This window comes from Mytilus californianus, unplaced genomic scaffold, assembly GCF_021869535.1.
Source record: "Mytilus californianus isolate M0D057914Y unplaced genomic scaffold, xbMytCali1.0.p SCAF_7, whole genome shotgun sequence".
In the NCBI taxonomy this organism is placed as follows: domain Eukaryota; kingdom Metazoa; phylum Mollusca; class Bivalvia; order Mytilida; family Mytilidae; genus Mytilus; species Mytilus californianus.
Window position 1 is genome coordinate 86,346,565 of NW_026262723.1, and position 23,896 is coordinate 86,370,460.

Below are 23,896 nucleotides of genomic sequence, written 5' to 3' on the forward strand. Positions count from 1 at the left end.
TCAGTTCATATCAGTTTGATGACATTTTGAGGCCCTGCCCCCTTTGTCATAGTCCAGTGACTTTGAATCAATTAGCAATTTTCAATGTTAAGTTTTTCTGCTTAAGTTATATTGATAGGAACTATTTATAATAAACAACGATATTTTCTATAAAGTTACATTTTTGTCTGTACATCTCAGTTTGTTGACCATTTTCAGGCCCTGCCCACTAGATCATGGTCCAGTGACTGAATTAACAAGCAATGTTGCTGTCCATCAGATTGTCTTTTTCTGAATTTTATGCCGATAAGCGAGACATATCTCTGTGTTAACAGTTTATGTTTGTTATGAAATATTTTTAGGCTACTTTCAGAACACGTATATGTTTATTAAGCCTGTATGTTTAATTGGACATTAGATCCAACAAAAATTAATTTCCTTTCCTTAATCACAGAATTTTTCAATTTCAAAGTTTTTCCAAAATGTTAAGAATACTCCTACAAATGTATAGTGTATGTGCATAGATATCGTCTTAAATTGATTGTTAATTTTTATTATAGATTCTGACTTAGATCCAGTTGATCTAAACCAGGATCACGGTCAGGAACCTGTACAACAGTTCTATGATGCCAGTCCACAGTTGAGGTAATTAATGAAAGGATTTTGTATATGAATAACAGGAGTTCAAATTATATTGTTTTATCTAGTAACAGTTTCTACCTTTACAAAAGAAAAAAGGCACACAGAAGAAACAAGTTCTGCGACAACAAAATTAACTAAATTATGTTAAATGATCGTATAACAAAAAGACGATGAGAAGTGCCGAGGGATATTCCATGAAATAGATGTGGGAGGTAGGAATAGACACCAAATACACACCATAACCAACATACTTTTTAGGAATATCTTTACATACATCAAATAAATATACAACCATGTATGACCCATGTCCAAAATTAAATGGCACTTCCTTCCATCCAACATCCATTTTGATGGAATAGTCCTGACAAAGTTTTCACGTCAAATGAACATTGCGGGAGTCCAAATGTAGGCATTATTTTTCCTCCATCATTTACTATATTAGTTTTCATCAACACCTAATGATGTGCTTTTTGATAAGTTTTGTTTCAAAATAAATACTAATGAAACATTTCAGAGATTTTGAAAGCAGCTACATCAATATCCAAGCATTTCAATTGCGACAGTATACGAGTTCCTGTCCCCTCAGTAATTCTTCTTATGTGGGTTTGTGATGAAGTATTTATGATGTACAACATATATATATATATATATCCATTTATGATAATTGATTATGGTTATTTGTCTATTTGGCCAACAGTTTCTCCTACCCTAAAAGATAAGCACACAATTCTAATTTTGTTGTTGTAAAACATTGAAAGCAAAAGCTTTAGAAGCATCTTGGGCAATGAACAGAATTTAAAAATAAATTTTTATATGCCCTATTTTTTTTATTTCAGCAATGGTACACATGATGATCGAGTTGATACCCCATCACCTTCTCCTGAAGAGGAAGAAGTGAAAGAAGAACCAATTAACACACAAACAGAGGAAATATTTGACCTGAAGGAAGAGGAAACAATAGAAACACAGACAGAAGAAGTAGAACCTGAACAATCCGGTCAAATGACCATCCAATTTATGGGTATAAACATCTTCTTTCATTGTCATGTTGTTTAACTTCTACATATTTCTGTTTTCTTCCTGTCTAGGAGTATAACAAAATAGCTTATTTTTGAAACCAGATGGCAGTTTTACTACTCTCAAAAGAGAATATACATTTGTGCAAATGACTATCCCTCAGATGTCCATCAACATACAAAGGCCAAATTAAATTACCTTAGAACTTTTTCCAAGCAATACTAAATAAGGGGCTTTAAACATTTCTGTCTCTTTTTAGATAAAAAAAATAATGCATTGAGCACAACCTTCTATACATCATATTCATGAACGTTTCAAAATATAATTTCAATTATATTCAAGTTGCTAAATGATGTGTATGTGTTTAACCATAAAAAAGTCATGTATGGCATGTATCTGTTCTCAAAGTATCAATACCATTGTTAAATTAAGATTTAAAATTGGTGTTATCTTCCTTTGTCCATAGTTGTAGTTGAACTAACTACAATTATTAAAAAAGAAAGACAATTCATTGTAATGCCTTCTAATGCTTTATACAATGTTTTTATACCAGTTGTTTTATAAATAGTATTTATGGAAGATAAAGAAATTTGATGATCTTAATCCTTAAACAACACCTTCCCGCCTTTCCAATGATAGCACTGTCAGTTGAAATATTTGTACTTAATTTCAAATATTTTGGTTAGCAGAACAGAAGACTTTCTCCTGGGCTGGTATTGCCAGTAAGAATGCTACGTCAAGCTCTGTACCAGCTAATACTACATCCCCTCCATTTGGTAAAGTTCCACAGTCTCTACCAAACAGACAGGAGATGAAGACAGACATTGGATCAACGGCACCTGGTTCAGCACCACAACCACAGAGACAAACAAGGTAGAAATTTTATTGGGTTCACAGTGTTCTAGCTAGGATTTAGTGATAGAGGGGCACAGTTTTAGGATGAAGGGCACATTTGAGTTTTTATACGACCGCAAAAAAATTTTGTGGTCGTATATTGGTATGATGTTGGCGTCGGCGTCGTCGTCGTCGTCCGGCGGCGTCGTCGTCCGAATACACAATGGTTTTCGCACTCTAACTTTAGTTTAAGTGAATGGATCTCTATGAAATTTTACCATAAGGTTCAATACCACAATAGGAAGGTGGGGATTGATTTTGGGGGTTATGGTACCAACAGTTAAATAATTAGGGGCCAAAAAGGGGCCGAAAATAAGCATTTTTGTAACTTCCAGACATTACTTGTGTGTTATTGTATGGATCTCTTTGACATTGTACTACAAGATTCCATATCACAAAGGGTCGATGATGGGATTGATTTTGGGGTTAATTTCCTCGAAATTTTAGGAATAAGGGGCCAAAAGGGGGCAAAAAACAAGCATTTTTCTAGTTTCATGACAATAACTTGTGTGTAAGTGTATGGATCTTTCTGAAATTTTACTACAAGGTTCCATTTCGCAAAGGGAAAGCTGGAAATGAGTTTTGTGGTAATTGCCCAAAACGTTTAGTAATAAGGGGCCTAAAAAGGGGTAAAAAATAAGCATTTTTTAGTTTCTAGACAATAACTTGTGTTCAAGTGTATGGATCTCTCTAAAATTGTATTACAAGGTACCATACCACAAAGGCAAGGCTGTTATTGAGCTTGGTTTGGGGGGGAAGGGGGGGGTGATGAATCATAGGGGGGGGGGGGGTCAAAAAAGAGGTAATTATTTTTTTTCGTTTAAGGAATAAGGGGAAAAAAGGTTAAAAAACTAGGGTTTCCATTTTAATAGACAAATAATTGAGTAAAGAACATTATTTAAAAGCAGTGTAAGGTTGGTAATTCAAACTCATTTAAATATCTCACCTGCACTATGTTTGAATTATGTAAATTGGAAATTTGCCAATTATTTTAGTATAATAAACTTCATTGGAAATTTGCCAATTTTATATTGGAAATTTACCAATAGTTTGTTTATTTTTAGCTATGACTATGATGTCATTTTCTATTTAATTTTAAGGTTACAAATTAATTTCAGTTTTAAATATTATTGTAAAATGTTTGCCCAAAACATTTATTAATAAGTGGCCAAAAAAGGGGGCAAAAATAAGCATTTTTTTAGTTTCCAGACATTAACTTGTGTTCAAGTGTATGGATTTCTCTGAAATTGTACTTAAAGGTACCATACCACAAAGGGAAGTGGGTAAACAAATTTGGGGGGGGGGATTTTTTTTCCTTTTTTTTTCTTTAAAATTTTCCATTTTAAGTTGGTTAATTCTGATCACAAAGAGAAAGTTGGAATTGAGTTTGGGGGATAATTGCTCAAATGTTTAGGAATAAGGGGCTAAAAAAGGGGTTAAAAATAAGCATTTTTTTTTAGTTTCCAACAATTAATTGTGTTTAAGTAATTGGATCTCTGTGAAATTGTACTGCAAGGTACCATACCACAAACTGAAGGCTGGGATTGAGTTTGGGGGGGCGTGATGTGTGAAAATTTTCCACTTAAAGTTGGTTAATTATTTCTGATTTAGATATAAAAGCAAATAATAATGATGTGGTTTGATTTTATCAAAAACTTAAATTGAAGTTATGTATATTGTAAATTTAGGTTACATTGGAATTTAAGAATTGGCTTTGGGGTAGGGTTATGGCTCAAACCTTTAAATAATAAGGGAAAAAAAGGTGAAAAAACAAGGGTTTCCAGGTTAATAGACAAATAAGTACAAAACATTATTTAAAAGCAGTGTAAGGTTGGTAATTCAAACTCATTTAAATATCTCACTTACACTGCTTTTAAATTATGTAAATTGGAAATTTGCCAATAACTTTATTGTTAATAAATGCATTGGAAATTTGCCAACAATTTTAGTATAATAAACTTCATTGGAAATTTGCCAATATAAAATTTTGCTGATGAAGGTTTTTTGTTTACCTTTAGCCTTGACTATGAAGTCATTTTCTATTTTTATAGCCTTATGATGTAGTTGAATTATTTAATACTTTTATGATGTGTTTAAATGGGGTTTTATGGTTGCAAATTTATTGTTTTAGTTTAATAAACTCCATTTAAAATTTGGTAATAAAAAAAATTTTTGTTTATTTTTAGCTATGATTATGATGTCATTTTCTATTTTACTTTTATGGTTGCAAAGAAATTTTTATTTTTAGATATTACTGTTAAATGATGCTGATTAAGGTTTTTGCTATGTTTAGCCATGACTATGATGTCATTTTCTATTTTAATATCTGTCATGATGTATTTAAATGGGCTTTTATGGTTACAAAGGAATTTTATTTTTAGATATTACTGTAAAATGTTGCTGATTAAGGATTTTGTTTATTTTTAGCCATGACTATGATGTCATTTTCTATTTTAATACCTTTATTATGTAATTTCCATTTTTAGATATTACTGTTAAATGATGCTGATTGAGGGTTTGAATGCTGGGATTGATTTTGGGGGTAATTGCCTCCAAATTTTAGGAATTATGGGGGCAAAAAACAAGCATTTTTCTAGTTTCATGACAATAACTTGTGTGTAAGTGTATGGATATTTATGAAATTGTACTACAAGGTTCCATATCACAAAGGGAAAGCTGGAATTGAGTTTGGGGGTACTTGCCCAAAACGTTTAGGAATAAGGGGCCAAAAATAAGCATTTTTCTAGTTTCCAGACAATAACTTGTGTTCAAGTGTATGGATCTCTCTGAAATTGTACTGCAAGGTACCATACCACAAAGGGAAGGCTGGGATTGTTTTTGGGGGTAATTGTCTCAAAATGTTAGGAATTAGGGGCCATAAAGGGGCAAAAAAACAAGCATTTTTCTAGTTTCATGACAATAACTTGTGTGTAAGTGTATGGATCTTTATGAAATTGTACTGCAAGGTTCCATATCACAAAGGGAAAGCTTGGTTTGAGTTTGGCGGTAATTGCCCTAAACTTTTAGGAATTTGGGGCCAAAAAGGTACAAAAAACCCAAGCATTTTTCTAGTTTCCAGACAATAATTTGTGTTCTAGTGTATGGATCTCTCTGAAATTGTACTGCAAGGTACCATACCACAAAGGGAAGGCTGGGATTGAGTTTGGGGGTGATGAATCATAAGGAGGTTTCAAAAAATTTGGGGGGGGGATTTTTTTTTCATTTTTTTTCTTTAAAATTTTCCATTTTAAATTGGTTATTTCTGATTTATATATAAAAGCAAATAATAATGATATGGTTTGAATAGGTAAATTAAAAAATTTTAAGTTCTTAGACTACTTTCATTCTGTGTGAGAAACCTATGCTGTGTCAAATATTTAATTACAATCCAAATTCAGTGCTGTATCAAGCTTGAATGTTGTGTCCATACTTGCCCCAACTGTTCAGGGTTCGACCTCTACGGTCGTATCAAGCTGCGCCCCAGCGGAGCATTTTATTTTTGTCTGAAAAGGGGCACTTTTATTATGTTTAAAGATAAAAAGAAATATAAAATTGTATGTATTTTTCAGAATTAATGATATTCAGTGCTATAAAGATTTTTCCAATAATTCAAATGATTGTTTTTTCATTAAGAAGTGTTTAATTTTCATCAGAAACATAAATGGATAGGGCAAGGACTATAAGAGGAGAGGGGAGCTGCACCCATCATTTTTAGCTAGCTAATAACTGGCTCAGTTTAAAAATATAATTATTTTGTTTTATGAAGTGTAGTCATTACTCAACAATTTAAATGAAGAAAAGAACAGCTGTCATTTATAAATGATTGTATGATAAAGTTATGCGATTTGAGAAACAAGCAAAAAGCCAAATAATGAGTTCTTGTGTCTGATAATAAGAAAGAATAACACCTTGGCTTGGAACAGAGTCTGATAGCTCAAGTTATCATTAAATGATTTGATTTTAGGATATATGTCATTTGAAGAAATTTTTGTGTATTTTAAAACAAATTGACAAAAGTATTATATTGCTTACTCATATATCTTGAAATCAAGGAATAAAAAGGAAATTTAACTATAATTTTTCAGGCCTAGAGATAATCGACCAAGAGAAAGGGAAAGAGTCAGCATGTCACGTGATGATGGTGACAGTGATAGTCAAAGTGGGCGTCAAAGATCTCGTTTTCCAGACAGTCATCAATTGTTTGTTGGAAACTTACCGCATAATATTACTGAAAAAGAATTAGAGGATTTTTTTACAAGTAAGTTCAGTTCTTTTCCTAACTTTGCAAGTGTTGTATACAGAATCAGAATCTTTATTATTTTGTCAAGATACTGATGTCAGATTTATATAATCATAGATTTTAAATCCCTTCCACTTAGATATGACGTGGAGGGGAGGATATTTATTTCTCGTCGCATCGGAGGAGGCATTAAGTGTTACCCTTGTACGTCTGTACATCCGGAAATTGGTTTCCGTTCTCTAACTTAAATTTGCCTCAACCAAATATTATGATACTTATTCACAATGCTTATTAGCACAAAAGTCAGATCAAATAGAACATAGGGGTAAAATGCAAGTTTGTCCTATCATTTCGAAAACTGCTATAAATAGAGAAAATCTGACAGAGGCAGAAATGTGCAGAATGTTGAGCTCTTACATATGATAATTTGTCAATATGTATATGTCTAAACTGCTAGATGACGTGTTATAGGAGTTATAGCCCTTAAAAGACAAATTTTACCATTTTTAAAAATTTTTGCCTATTATCTCGAAAACTATAATAGACAGAATTTTTAAAGAGCAAAAATTATCAGCAAGACAAGATCTGTAAATAAGTCAACATGACCAAAATCATCGGATGACTCCTTATTAGAGTTATTGCCCTATAATGACACTTTTTACCATTTTTTTGCATTAATGCCTAGTATCTTAAAAACAATTATAGATAGATAGAATCTATACATAATAACTGTAGATATTTATTTTATATACTGTTCATTATCTACATATGTATAAATTACATTGAATCATACCAGGCTTGTATAGTCACGTTTTTTTTTTTCTCCGAAATTAATTTTGCCAGGCAGGGATGCAGATTATAAGGTATGATAAGCACGAAATAAGAGAATAACTCAATTTCGCGAGATTTGTTTACATACTGCCATGTTTGTTATTGAAAATGTAATGGACACCCTTATAATTTTCAAAACTAGTAATTTACCCAATCCATAATGATATGCAATTTTAATTCAAAACCCAATATTAACTGATAAATATCAAAATTAAATGCTTCATTACAAAGTACTCGTTTCTTTTCATAGCATTGCATACCATAAACTTGAATCCGCTTGTATTTACCGGAATGAAAAAAGTATATAAAACAGCCAGGAACCTGCTTATTTCATTACAATGTATAAACTACAAAACGATATCGGTTATTCGTTCTGTGAACGGAACTGTTTTAGTTTCAAAGTTGTATTCTAGTTATAACTATGAAGTACAGATTTTTAGCACACTCTCACTGTAATTTCAATTTACACGTGCTATACGAACTTCCAGTTAATCCGAAATACTACTTTCCCAATTGTTTATTCATGATTTTGCCTTTTTTGAATCATTTACAAGCATTTTCAACTTCTACTTTATGATGGAAAACAGGTTATAAACAATCACACACGATTTGAAATTACCAGAGTTTCATACAACTTTTCCAAGCTGTAACAAAAAGTTTTTTTCTTTAATTCACGTGACGAAAAGGGGGGTACGGACAATAAATCAGTGTGGACTTTACAAGCCTGAATACAGTAGTTTTTTGTCAGTCTGTCTACACTCTATTTGTTTAAAAAAACACAACAAAAAGAATCAAGATAGCAAAACAGAAATAATTGTATTATAGAAATGGTGTATATGATCCAGTCAGAAGTTTCTATGAACTTGCATTCTTTGTGAGATATAAATATGATCAGATTATAATGAACCTGCTAAAAGGCTGGTCCAGAATTGTTATATGGGGTGCCTTATCAATTGGTAGATGGTTGTGTTTTTCTTGCAAAATCTTTAAAGAATTTTATAGAATTGTAAAAATTAATATTATTCATGGTTTGGGTTATTATACATTTTGTAAATGCCTCTCTCAATCTCTTTTCCTTTTCCTCCACACAAACATTGAATTACTCATCAGTTGTCTTGAAAGTTCATCTTTTATTTTTAAGATTTCACATTTAGATTTAGCATTACAAACTAAATGCTTTGATACTATTTATTCATTGTTTATTTAGTAGATAACTCTTATTATTGTTTCAGAATTCGGTCATGTTGTTGAATTACGAATTAATACCAAAAGTAGTGGTGGAAAACTTCCTGTAAGTAACCAGAAGGTACATCACATTATTATACTTCATTACCTCCAGCCCAGTCCATCCCAGCCTTTATACAATGGTGTTCTGATGCATGGCATACAATGTGTGTCATACAAATATTAAAATGGAAATAGTAGAGAAATTGGTCCAAAGTATTTGCTATATTAGATGTTGAAAGAATGAATATCTGATCATTTTGCTTTTTATTTTCTACCACTTCCCTTCAGTCCATTCATTCATCATCATCATCATCATCATATATGTATCAGGTCATATACAGTAAACGATCTGGTTCTCAGGTACCACCGTATCATGAAATAAGTATCCCTGGCGTGTAAATTACATTCAAAACTGCTTGTTGGAATTTCACAGTAGTGGATAACACTAGTTCTCTTTAATTGTATATCATATGAGGTCTGAATTTTGATGTTCTTGAGCTTCCATTCTCCAGTCTTATTGAGGATTTTTTTTCCAGTTTTTATGTGAATTCAGGATCTTACAGCAATAAATGACTCTTTTATTTGAATCCACAAAAACAATGGAAGTCTTGATTTTGAAAAATAATTGTTGTCAGTATGGTAAAAAAAAATACAAGATTTTTCATTACCAAAAAATTGTTAGAAAACGAGATACAAGAGACCTTGAGATCCAGGAATTTAATGTTATATGACCTTATTTTAGTATTATTGATTGCTACATTTATTTTTCTCTGTTGATTTTAATATATTTTTTTTTTCTGATTGATTGATTTTATTATTTTTTTTTTTTTCTGATTGATTGATTTTAATGAACTTTCTTTTGAAGTGATCAATTTAAAAGATAATTAATTCAATTGCTATTAAGAGTTTTATGTGAGAATAAAGAAGCTAGTGGCTATTCTATTTTGTTTTAAAATGCTTGAGTTAGTTGTAAATTATTGATATATTAGATTTTCAGACCAGTTAACTATTTTTATGATTATTATAGAATTTTGGATTTGTGATATTTGATAGTCCAGAGCCAGTTCAAAGTATTCTTAGTCAAAAGGTAGGTAATATACGTAAAGTTTTCAATATCAAAATATAAAACACAACATTTTTCAACATGAAAAAATATTGCATTTTCTTGAATTTACTGAAGAAATTCACATTTGAAAAAAAATCTGGGCAATTAGTTGGTTTTCAATATATTCAAGTTCATGAGCACACCAGTAAAATAGTTTTGATAATTTTAAGAACATTTATAAAATGAGCATATTAGTTGTTTGGATAGAAAATGCTCTTGTCTAATTCCACCAGCTGGTTAGCTATATTGGACACGCCTCTTTTGTGGGTATATTCCTTTAGATTCTATCCATAGTAAAATCACACAATTTTCGGCTATCATTGTAATAAATAAAAATTGCAGAAAATTCTTCAATCTGTTCCATTGAATTTTTCCAAGAAAAGGGGGGAAATCCTTGAGAATGCCTTGAAACTGCAGATTGAGGAAAACTTGCATTTTCGTGGATATTTGATTGCATGGTTTCCCAAAGTCTGCATATATTTAGCATATTTGTAATTCGTTGAACATTTAAGATTCATGGTTTACCTGTACCCACGAAATCCCTGAAAATTGGTATCCCACTAATAATAATGAATCCAAAGTATTTAAGATATTGAAACATGATTCTTGTGGTTGTTTTTCATTATTATAGGAAGGTTAATGATAAACAGGTAGCATGTGAACTTGGTCTTTTGATATAATTGCAATTTTCTCAATTCCATTAGCAAAAACTAGCTAGAGTGGCATCTCTTTCACAAATTTTTGTAGAATTTTCCAAACTCTTCCGGTCAGAAGTAACTGATGGTTTCTCCCTTCTTTGTGTTGTGATACTATCCTTGAAAATAGATGAATTTCATGGGAGAAATCCTAAAAATAACTCCCCTAGATTTCTTAATGGGGACCCTTAATTACAATGTCATGTTTGATTTAATATCTGTTCTCACATTGCAAACTGAAAGCAATCTTTTCTACCTCAGTACTCACAAGTGCCTTGTTTTTTTAAAAAATCAAATGTAACACCAGGAAATGTAGAAACCTTGGAGGTTGTGTTTATAAAGATGTAAGGTACAAGCAGTTTTAATACGCCTGTCAATTTTTGACGGGACGTATTTTGTTATACAAATGTCCGGTGTCCGTCCGTCTGTCTGTCCGGCGTAAACATGTCGCACCGTAACTTGAGAATGACTTATCCAAATTTCATGAAACTTAACATAGTTGTTTCTTATGATGGTCAAACGATCTGTATACTTTTTGGTGAAAATAAGATTAAATCTTTTTGAGTTACGGGACTTAGTAACTAAAACAGGTGTGTGTTTTTTTTCACGTCGCGCCATATCTCAAAAACAATTTATGATTATTGCTTAAAACTTTACACACTTCTTAGTTATATTAATCTTAAGATCTGTATACTTTTTGGTGATGATTCAAAATTTTATTTTAGAGATATTGAGTATTTTGTTAAAAAAGGGGGAGGGGTTTTTCACATGTTGCGCCGTATCTCAAAAACAGTTTATGATTTTTGCTTTAAATTTTACACACTTCTTAGTTATATTAATCTAAAGATCTGTATACTTTTTGGTTTTGATTCAAAATTTTATTTTTGAGATATTGATTTTTTTAATTTTTTTTAAAAGGGGGGTTTTCACATGTCGCGCCGTATCTCAAAAACGATTTATGATTATTGCTTAAAATTTTACACACTTCTTAGTTATATTAATCTAAAGATCTGTATACTTTTTGGTTTTGATTCAAAATTTTATTTTAGAGATATTGAGTTTTTTGTAAAAAAAAAAAGGGGGTTTTCGCATGTCACGCCGTATGTCAGAAACTATTTATGCTTATTGCATAAAAATTCACACACAAGACGACAGGCATATTATGCGCTCATGGTGCAGCTGTTTATTATGATATGTTTGATCATTTAGGATGCAGTTATTAGTATAACAAATATTGGGACTAAAGGTAACGAGACTGACTGGTTCAATTGGTGGGTGCCAATATAACTATTACAATTGAAATAAGCTTAAATGCATGTCAAATATAGTGGAGTCCTAATTGTAATATATATTTTGTTACATAGCCAATCAAATATAATGGTGAACACAGACTTAATGTAGAAGAAAAGAAGCCAAGAGGAGGAGCTCCAGGAGGTGGAAGAGGAGGTCCACCACGAGGAGGAATGGGTGGAGGAAGAGGAACTAGCTTTGGTAGTGGGGGACGTGGTGGTATACGAGGCAGTGGAGGTGGACCTGGGCCTGGTCCTAGGTCAGACAGAGGCAGCATGGGGGGTAGAGGGGGTATGTCAGGCCCTAGGCGATGAACTTTTGTAATTTGTCCATTGGTGCTTACAGAAGGTATGCAATTCTGACAACACACAAAAACATAGTAAAATTACACATTAATGTGTGATTAGTCATAATATTTGTGACTGGTTGTGTTTATTTATAGAATCGTGAAGATGCATTATTGTAATGATAATGTTGGGCTGGGGTTCCCATGACCTTGACTTTATATATTTATATCATTCCTGTAAATGGTCTCATCAATGTTATATCCAATTTATTGACTTATTGTACATACACAGAACGGGTCTCAGTTGGTGAAGAAACATTGGTAATGCCATCATTTATTTTGTTTTTACAGAATTGCATATTTTCTAAGTGTTCTAAGAGTATGACTAGCTGAAAGTGTATTCAATGCAGACATTGAAGTGTAAATCAAGATTGTCGTAAATCCTTTTCTCTGTTGTTCTATTTTATATTTATTTGTTCATTTTTTATGAAAAAATTTCAGTTGCAATTTTGTTTAGTTTTTTCAATAGCAGAGCAAGAACTATGCAAAATTTTATATTCAGTGAATCATGGGTTGTTCATATCTTGTTTACAACAGAAAAGGACTAGAAATTGGGTCAAAAATTCTGTGAACAGCTGATGACTGTTTTATTTAACATCAGAAGAGTAGGTCCTGTGATTTATGTAGCAATAATTTATGTTTATAGTAATAGAATTGTTATATAGCTCTTGGTTTTAGCAGTTTACTGTAAAATACTCAAAATGTTATGTGAATAGTACAGTTCTATGTGCATTGTGATAATGAAATACAGTGATATCAGAACATGAGATAAAAAAGATTAAAACAGATCCATATTCATATTGTTCTGATTTATTTTATGAATGAAAAGTTTATGGTAGACAGTTTTCATCTTTTATATTAATTTAGTTCAGATAACAAAATGTATTCCATATCACGTTAAACCAAATAGTCATACTAATGTGTATATTTTTAAGGTTTAAACCTATGACTGTATTTTTCACACATTAAGCAGTTGTCTCCATTAACACCTGCAGCAACAGGCCTGATGCTCATTTAAAAAAATTGTACAGATTCTATTGGTCTAAAATAGAAATTCTTTTAGGCCGATAGAAATTTTAGAACTTTTGGTTGTAGGGCCTGTGGCTTGCGTGAAGACATAATTTTGGTACTTTGGATAAAACTGTAGTTGTTGACCTCCATCTAACATCACTTGTAAATAATCATTAACTGTTCACAGTATTTTAATACCTATTGTAATTTATTATTGTATAAATGGCTACATTCCTGGTTGTCTAGTCCCAACACGTGCAGGGTTGGGTGTACCGGGTTTATTGCTTAATCTGGCTCAATAGTTTTTGTTTGTTCTGTTCTACTTTACATACTGGGGTACCTATCAGGAATCCTATAACTATTTTTTATGTTTTGTACATCTATCAGCAGGGTAGCTGTGTGTGATATTCAGTCCCAAATTATTTATGAGACTCAAAACTTACGATAGTAACATAGTGCTACCAGTAAATAAGCTATTTCTGATACCAGTGTTTGCCAAAGACTTCAAACAATAAATGGAACAATATTTTTTACGTTTAACAAACAGATGCCATTAGTCTTTCATGTTGAAAATCTCATTATTTAATGAATATATATAGTATTTATCTAGAGCAGTAGATTTTTAACATCTTACAATTTTTATTTGGATTTAATACTATTTTTCTGTGAAAACTTACAAATTTAGCCATGTACATGTAGATTAAAGATCAGAAGTTTGCGTTGACTTCCTATTTGTCTGAAAATATGAAGTTTCATATTGATAAAAATTCAAATAAACCACTGCAAAATTTTCAATTAATTCTAGTTTAAAAATGTGATTATGAAACAATTACCAATTTAAATTTTCAGTCAAATTAAAGATTTGGACGGTGTCAACTTGCATTTAGTGATATATTTGCATTTTAATTTTGAGAACTAGTTAAGTGGTGTTAATAGCTTATTGCTCTAGATAAAATGATAAACATATGGCAGCAGTATAGCTGCTTTGTGATTGTATGTACAGATGACATCATAGGTTCCAAGTTTACTTGTAAAGTTTCATTTGTATTGTCTCCCTGCACATGTTTTCAAAATAAAACTGAAAAATTCCTAGGATTTTTATGACTGTGTTTTCTTTATATATATAAATATATTCTTAAGACTTGTACAGTTATTTTTGAATCACAATGAAATTAGTGTAAATACATGCCCACACAATACCATATAGCACTAAGTATCTAATGGCCTTGTGGTAGCATGATCACCTTGAATACACCAGGACATTGGATTGATCCCTGGCTGGGTCAAATGAAAAGACTCAAAAATTGGTATTTTATAAATCTCAACTAAGCAAGCAGCATTAAAGAGTAACAGTAAAACTGATCTCCTTGGATTAGAATGTGTTCTTGTTGGAGGACATGTCTTCCTGCAAGCTGTTACATGTACCTTGTAAGTCAGAACATTAAAAAAATCAGCTGTGAATGTCAGTTAAGTACAAAACATGGTTTATTTTCTTTTAAAATCCATCCATTCATGATGTAAAATGTAATAAGATGAATTTTGTCTTGCACTTCTACGAAAGAACTAAAATCCAACATAGCTAGTAGTGCGTGTGCTGAAGAACTCAAAATAGCTCTTGTGTACATGAACATTTATTATGGATGAATTGATATTACATGTATTACCAATTGTAATCAGATGAAGTGTATCATGTTGCCTTAATTTCAAGTAAATCACAATTTTCAGTACCTAATAAAATTTTGTCTTGGTTAGCTAATTAAAAGCTTTTTCTAAAATTTGTTTTAAATTTTATTAAAACAAATATGTTTAAGAGAAAAAAAAAAAAAAACAATTCTGTAAGGACGTATTCCTCAAATAATCAAATGAGACAAAAGAAGTTATGCTGATTGTTTAGCACGTGCAAGTGGCAATATTAAAATACATCAAATTGAAGTCAATCTGGCCCTTCATCAGACTTGACATTTGATGAACTACTAATAACAATTCTCCAACTGAAGTTTAAAATCCAGGGAACTTGTGCTGGTGCAATTTATGAGAATTGTTGCACCTACACTACAGATATTGCTGATTTGCTGCAGTCTGACAAGCCATTGGATACAATATTAACGAATCAGTTTGTTTCAACTTTGAAACATTTTTAAACATTCTTGAAATGCACAAATGCTATTTATACTATTTCCTGTTTGTATATTAATTTGTCAAAGCAAGTTGTTTCATTTTCATTGCACTCCATGCAATAAGGAAGTTTGGGTATGTCCTTCAATCAGTTTGTCAGTCAAAGTTTTGAATAGATGAATACAATACTGGAGTTCCTTATTTGAGATTGGAATCTGATGTAGATATACAGTCAAACCAGCTGTCAAGGTCACATCTATTAAACAAAGACCTGTCTTGGCAGGTCACTTTCTCTTTTCCATATGTAGTAATACTAAGGTGTCCTTTGAATTGAGGTTCAAAATGCATTAGTATTACTGCATCTTATGTCAATTTTCTCTGGTTTGAGGGTGACCTTCATATACAGGTTTGACTATAGTGACATGTAATGAAAGTCAGATGACTTGTCAATTTGTGATCAGATTTGTGAAGGTGAAGGTCACAGTTACTAAAAAAGCTTATAACCTTTAATCTGGATATATGGTAACTTTCAAAGCAGAGGAATAATTGACTTTTAGGTCAATTACAACCAAGACCAAGGTCACAGTTTCTGAAATTGGAGAAGAAACACATTGCTGTATGGTAAACCAAAAATCTGGCTTTGGATTACAAACTTGAATATAGTCACATACAATACGAAAAAGATCACCAGTGAGTTTGGGAACAACATGGCAATGTCAATGATACTCAAAAATTGGGACCAAAGACTGGTAGGTTCAGTATAAAAAATGTAAAGGTAAGGTAATAGGCCTTCCTGCTAATTGTGAAGAAATTGTGTAAAATCTGACTGGATTGGTATAATACATATATATATATGGTAAGGACATTTTTATACGACCGCAAAAATTAAAAGATTTTGGGTCGTATATTGGTATGACGTTGGCGTCGTCGTCGTCCGAAGACACGTTGGTTTTCGCACTCTACTTTAGTTTAAGTGAATGGATCTCTATGAAATTTTACCATAAGGTTCAATACCACAAAAGGAAGGTTGGGATTGATTTTGGGGGTTATGGTACCAACAGTTATGGAAAAAGGGGCCAAAAATAAGCATTTTTGTAACTTCCAGACATAACTTGTGTGTTAGTGTATGGATCTCTCTGACATTGTACCACAAGGTTCCATATCACAAAGGGAATGCTGGGATTGATTTTGGGGGTAATTGCCTCAAAATTTTAGGAATTAGGGGCCAAAAAAGGGGCAAAAAACAAGCATTTTTCTAGTTTCATGATAATAACTTGTGTGTAAGTGTATGGATCTTTCTGAAATTGAACTACAAGGTTCCATATCGCAAAGGGAAAGCTGGAATTGAGTTTGGGGGTAATTGCCCAAAACGTTTAGGAATAAGGGGCCAAAAATAGCATTTTTCTAGTTTCCAGACAATAACTTGTGTTCAAGTGTATGGATCTCTGAAATTGTACTGCAAGGTACCATACCACAAAGGGAAGGCTGGGATTGATTTTGGGGGTAATTGCCCTAAACGTTTGGGAATTTGGGGCCAAAAAGGGGCCTAAAACAAGCATTTTTCTAGTTTCCAGACAATAACTTGTGTTCAAGTGTATGGATCTCTCTGAAATTGTACTGCAAGGTACCATACCACAAAGGGAAGGCTGGGATTGAGTTTGGGGGTGATGAATCATAAGGGGGTTCAAATAATTTAGGGGAGGGATTTTTTTCTTCTTTAAAATTTTCCATTTTAAATTGGTTATTTCTGATTTATATATAAAATCAAATAATAATGATATGGTTTGAATAGGTAAATTAAAAAATTTTAAGTTCTTAGACCACATTCATTCTGTGTCAGAAACCTATGCTGTGTCAAATATTTAATCACAATCCAAATTCAGTGCTGTATCAAGCTTGAATGTTGTGTCCATACTTGCCCCAACTGTTCAGGGTTCGACCTCTGCGGTCGTATCAATCTGCGCCCAGTGGAGCATTTTATTATTTTACTGATCTACATTTATAAATTGAACTTAATGCAACCTTTCTTTTCAAATGAGCTAAACAGTCGCCTAGTTTAAATAAATGAATGAATGAAATATAGCTTTGACCTATTGGTATTCTGAAAGGTCAAAGACTGCTGCAGGAATTTAAAAAATGCAATAGTCAATATTAAGATGTTGAGCATACACATTCCATATAATGTTTTGTCCAGCCGGTCACTAATTTTCACTGAGAATACCAACAAGATTTATATTTGTTGAAAATTAGAGGGAGAGACACGGATGCTAATAAGTGACGTGAAAAGGTAAAAGTTTTGTACAGAGGTATAGGGCTTCATATTTCAGAAGGTAGAAGTGCAACATGATTCATATTTTTTTTACTGACTTGTAAAGTTTATGCCTGACTTTTTTTTTATTTTTGTCCTCATTCTCATGGTTCACTGAGAAAAAAGTCCAAAGATTTTCCTGCTTATTTGATCTTTTCAGTTACTATAAGTAATAGGCAGTCTATATTTGGACTAGATTTTTTTGTACGGAGTGCATAGTTACTCTAAGCACAGTCATAATTGGTTTGGCAAATCTCAATTAGACTGGGCACCTAACCATTATGCATGATATGTTGTCAATATTGTGTATGGAAATTTATTGTAAGGATATGTGCAAAGGAAAACGTACACCATGAGAAAACTAAATAAAAATAAAATAACATTATTTGTTAAACCCTAATTGTAAAGACACCAAAGCCCTTTTCAGAAATGATAAAATGAAAAATATCTAATCCAATTTGATAAAAACTTTATTTATAAAATATGTACGATTTTTGTCGAGCCTGCGACTTTTGTCGCAAAAGCGAGACATAGCGATCCTACATTCCGTCGTCGTCGTCCACAAATATTCACTCTGTGAAAGTTTTTGAAATTTTAATAACTTTCTTAAACTATCCTGGATTTCTACCAAACTTTGACAGAAGCTTGTTTATGATCAAAAGATAGTATCCAGAAGTAAATTTTGTAAAAAAAAAATCCTGTTTATCCGTATTTTACTTATACATGGACTTAGTTAACATTACATTCACTCTGTGGTTAAAGTTTTAAAAATTTTAATAACTTTCTTAAACTATCCTGGATTTGTACCAAACTTGGACAGCAGCTTGTTTATGATCAAAAGCTAGTATCTAGAAGGAAATTTTGTAAAAATTTATTTCCTGTTTTTCCGTATATTACTTATAAATGGACTTAGATTTTCGTCCAGTTAACATTACATACAGTTTGCAGTTAAAGTTTTTAAAACATTTATTAGATTCATAAACCATCCTGGATTTTTACCAAAATTGGACAGAAGCTTCTTACATCCAGAGGAAAATTTTTAATGATTTTTTCCTCATTTTTGTTGAGCCTGCGACTAACAACAAAAGTAGGCGAGACACTGGGTTCCGCGGAACCCTTACGAATTTTTTACTCCATGATCGTCCTGAATATGCTTGAAATAATTGCCACTGTATGTTAAGCAAGCGACAATAAATCAATTAACCAATCTACTCCACGAAACCAAAAGAGCTGCCAAAAATCTGTTCGAATATTGATGCATGGATTTTCATAGTCACGAATCTACATGACCATTTACAATGGTTTAACCATTAAGAGGATATGTAACAAAAAGGCTTATATACAGTTATTTGGATTTACATCTAAAATTAGAGGCTCCGAGGAGTCTGAATGCTCTTCATCTTTTTCATGATTTTTCCGGAAAACACTTGCAGCTTTTCTACTGGGTTCAATTTGCAGACGACACCATAGTTTATTTCGCAATTAAATTAAATTCTGATGTATCTATAATGCAATAAGATATTGAGGAACACTGGGAAACTACGTGGAAAATGGCATTCCACCCAGAAAAGTAATGTTATTTCAGTTACCAGATATAAAAAAAATCAATCATTTAATTACTCATTACATGATCACTCTTTATAACCCGTATAAACAGCAAAATAGCTGGGTGTAAGGGATAAATACATAAATAAAATAGGCAAAAAAGCGAATAGCACACTAGGCTTTCTAAGGAGGAACCTGAACATAATCTCAACATCTATTAGAGAACAGGCATACAAGTCCCTAGTTATACAATAGAGTATGCTTGTTCAGTTTGGGGCCCGTACTTACAACAAGACACAGACTTTCAATATAGAAACCCCGGAAGCATTGGTAACATGTTAAACCACCTTGAATGGTGCAGCCTCTCTGACAGAAGAAAAGACTCACAATTGGTAATGCTATATAAAAAAGAACATGAAAAAGTTGCAATACCTAAGAACAACAAATTATTTCCACAAACGAAACAAACAAGACATACAGAAAAGACTAATCTCCCCCTAGAACAATAACCGACTGGAGTGGTACTAATTACCTGATAAACATCTCCAAACATCAGTTTTAAATTTAGCTATTCACATCAAACATATTGTACATTTGTAAAATTTATTTTTTATATTTTTAATTTGCATAAGATAAATGTGTGTCTTGTAAGTTATCCTCCTGTGAAATAATGTTCAATTTGATGACGGAGGTCACTAAGTAGTAGAATTTGAAATTGAAATGACGGCGAATATTTTTTTTTCTTGTTTATCAGTGCCATGGTCATATTATTAATTTGCATAAAAATCGGGATAAAAATATTTAAACAATCATCTCGTCTCCCCACCAAAAAATATTAAAATCATAAGTCAAACGTCACTTCGCCTAACAGTCACAATGAAGCGTTTTTGACCGGGTTGAACGAAGTTTAAAACTGGATTATAGTATGGTGATATCAGGGCGGGCGAGCGGGGAAAAGTTGGTACCTAAGTTGTCTAATCAACTCCTACAGTCTCCGAGCTAGATCCCTGAAACTGCACAGGAAGATTGCACATATGTTGAAGTTGTACACATGCTATTATGGAATTGTTTGATGAAATATTTTCTTCCAGACTGGGGTTTTTACGTCTTTCTTCAGGAAAATTTACGAAAGAGGGTACAAGTTTTGTGTAATCAACTCCTACAGTTTTCAACACAGATCCCTAAAACCTATATATTAAAGTTGTGCACCTGCTATCATGGAATTATTTGAGGATTTTTTTTTTATCATTTTCCCGACTTTGGAACTTAGTATCTTTTTCAAACTGGATCCCTACTTTATCTAAAAATTCATGCCCCATTTTTTTTTGCATATTATTTCAACCTTCATCTTAATTTTTTATGCATCTATATAAAGAAAGAAATTTGTAAGGTGTATGAAAAAATTTGCAAGTTATAATACACTGTCCACTCTAAGGACTCTATTTGACAACGAAAATCAAAGGACAATGTGTCCTCAGACCCAATAATCCAAAAAGACTAACACATCATATACATCATCCTTTTAGATCTAAAATGGCAATAACTTCAATATGGACAGAGAAAAATAAGATTATTGCCGACATACTAGTCTCAAATCTTATTTATTTATTACTTGGCAAGGAATATATTAAGAGAGGCGAAAGATACCAAAGGAACGTTCAACTCATAAGTTGAAAATAAACTGACAACGCCATGGCTAAAAAAAAAAGACAAACATCAGTACATCAAACAACATAGAAAACCAAAGAATCACCTATAATAAAATTGAGAATGGAAATGGGGAATGTGTCAAAGAGACAACAACTCGACCAAAGAGCAGACAACAGCCGAAGGCCACCAATGGGTCTTCAATGCAGCGAGAAACTCCCGCACCCGGAGGCGTCCTTCAGCTGGCCCCTAAACAAATATGTATACTAGTTCAGTGATAATGGACGTCATACTAAACTCCAAATTATACACAAGAAACTAAAATTAAAAATGATACAAGACTAACAAAGGCCAGAGGCTCCTGACTTGGGACAGGCGTATAAGCTGTATTTGTTATAAAGCTGTATTTGGCAAAACCATTCGGATTTTCGGTTCCTTCATGCTCTTCTACTTCGTAAATTTGTTGGTTCGAGCGTCACTGACGAGTCTTTTGTAGACTAAACACGACTGGCGTACACAGTTATAAGCCTGGTATATCTTTGTATATGTCCTGCTCCCGATTTTGTGGCACCGGCCGTCACGTATTGCTATACAGATGCTATTAATATAAGGTCAACTACGTTTGGCATTTACCTCGATATTATTAGTTATCTTGATGTAATCAGGAGTGTACAGAATTTTACACCGTTGTTGAAAATTCATACACCCTGAGGCACACCCCTGATTACACCAAGATAAGGATTTTATTTCTTATGAACAATTCCTTTACTCATTGTCGAGCCTGCGACTTTTGTCGCAGAAAGCTCGACATAAGGATAGTGATCCGGCGGCGGCGGCGTTAGCTAACTTCTTAAAAGCTTTATATTTTAGAAGGTGGAAGATCTGGATGCTTCATACTTTGTATACGGATGCCTCATGTTGCGAAGTTTCCGTCAATAACATGTCCAATATCCTTGACCTCATTTTCATGGTTCAGTGACTACTTGAAAAAAAAAGTTAAGATTTTTTGTAATGTTGAATTATCTCTTATAAGTAATAGGATAACTATATTTTGTATGTGCGTACTTTGCAAGGTCCTCATGCCCGTCAAACAGTTTTCACTTGACCTCGACCTCATTTCATGGATCAGTGAACAAGGTTAAGTTTTGGTGGTCAAGTCCATCCCTCAGATACTATAAGCAATAGGTCTAGTATATTCGGTGTATGGAAGGACTGTAAGGTGTACATGTCCAACTGGCAGGTGTCATCTGACCTTGACCTCATTTTCATGGTTCAGTGGTTATAGTTAAGTTTTTGTGTTTTGGTCTGTTTTTCTTATACTGTATGCAATAGGTCTACTATATTTGGTGTATGGAATGATTGTAAGGTGTACATGTCTAGCTGGCAGGTGTCATCTGACCTTGACCTCATTTTCATGGTTCAGTGGTCAAAGTTAAGTTTTTGAGTTTTGGTCTTTTTTTCTAATACTATATGCAATAGTTCAACTATATTTGGTGTATGGAAATATTTTATGATCTATATGTCAGTCACGCAGGTTTGATTTGACCTTGACCTTATTTTCAAGGTTCATTGCTCAGTGTTAAGTTTTTGTGTTTTGGTCTGTTTTTCTTAAACTATAAGCAATAGGTCAACTATATTTGTTGTATGGAAGAATTGTTAGCTGTACATGCCTGCCTAGCATGGTTCATCTGACCTTGACCTTATTTTCATGGTTCATTGGTCAATGTTAAGTTTTCATGGTTAAGTTTGTTTCTTTGATACTATAAGCAATAGGTCAACTATATTTAATGCATAGATTGATTGTAAGGTGTACATGTCTGTCTGGCATGGTTCATCTGACCTTGACATTATTTTTATGGTTCATTGGTCAATGTTTAGTTTTCTTGTTTAAGTCTGTTTCTTAGAAACTATAAGCAATAGGTCAACTATATTTGGTGTATTGAATGATTGTAAGGTGTACATGTATTTCCGGTTTGGTTTATCTGACCTTGATCTCATTTTCTTAGATCATGTTAAGTTTTTGTGATACTTTTAGTAAAGCTTTATATTTAGGACTATCAACATAAAATCAATGGTCAGTAAAGAAGGCGAGACATTTCAGCGTGTGCACTCTTGTTTTTAAACCGGGATGTAAAATTGAAAAATGCTAATGAAAAATTTCCAGTGTAACATTTTGTTAACGTTGATGTTGCTGCGTATTGTCAAATACTTTTTTTCTTTATTTTTGGGAAATTCAGGAAAAAAAATTTGTTCTTTTGAATTTTCGGGAAATCAAAATTTTTTTTATTTTTTTAAAAAAAATTACAAATTTTTGTCCTCAAATTTATTTATTTTTTATATTTTTTTTTTTTTTACATTTTATTTATTTATTTTTTTGTTGTTGACATTTTTATTTTTTCATTTTTTGGCAAAATTTTCATTGTTCATTGGTGAGAGTTATGTTTTCCTGATAAGGCTCGTTTTTTTCCGATAATAAAGTAATAAGCCAACAACATTAGATATATAAACCGATTATAAGGATAACATGTCAGATTGACAGGTTTTGTTAGACTTTAACCTCATTTTCATAGTTCATTAGTCACTTATACATGTAAGTTCCTTTACAAATATTATAAGCAATCGTGAGGTCAACTATATTTAATTAATATTAATTATATATAATAATGTTAATGTCTGTCTGACAGGATTCAGCTTATCTTGACCTCCTTTTCATGATTCATTGGTCAACATTAAGTTTTCGATCTGCAGTCTGTTTCTCAGATACCAATTGTAATGCAGTAACGGTTGCTGTGTCATAGACATTAACACTATTCTCTTTCTTTTTATATCTTTAATGCCAATATTGGTTAAAAATCGTAATTTAAGGGCAATAACTTCTTTATCATTGAAGGATTCTGTTCAGTCTTTTGGTATTTTTATTCTTATTGTATTGGTGATCATTTTGTTGTTTTAGGAACAATTAATTCCAAACTATTTACTAGATACCATAAGGATCATGTAGGTC

The 23,896-nt window shown here is 32.4% G+C and overlaps 1 protein-coding gene across 4 annotated transcripts in view; it reads left to right on the forward strand.

The window, feature by feature from the left end:
• The window catches only part of LOC127708079 (ras GTPase-activating protein-binding protein 2-like), a 33,188-nt gene extending 18,810 nt beyond the window's left edge, over positions 1–14,378 (forward strand). For 2 of the 4 annotated variants that reach the window (XM_052212884.1, XM_052212885.1), the window contains exons 6-12: positions 540–624; positions 1,458–1,642; positions 2,325–2,511; positions 6,618–6,790; positions 8,836–8,909; positions 9,858–9,917; positions 11,995–14,378. In XM_052212884.1, the coding sequence (XP_052068844.1) occupies positions 540–624; positions 1,458–1,642; positions 2,325–2,511; positions 6,618–6,790; positions 8,836–8,909; positions 9,858–9,917; positions 11,995–12,234 (1,004 nt within the window). In that variant the 3' untranslated portion in view covers positions 12,235–14,378. The remainder of the gene's footprint in view (positions 1–539; positions 625–1,457; positions 1,643–2,324; positions 2,512–6,617; positions 6,791–8,835; positions 8,910–9,857; positions 9,918–11,994) is intronic. The other 2 variants (XM_052212887.1, XM_052212886.1) reach the window with 2 other exon arrangements.
• The last annotated feature ends 9,518 nt before the right edge of the window (positions 14,379–23,896 follow it).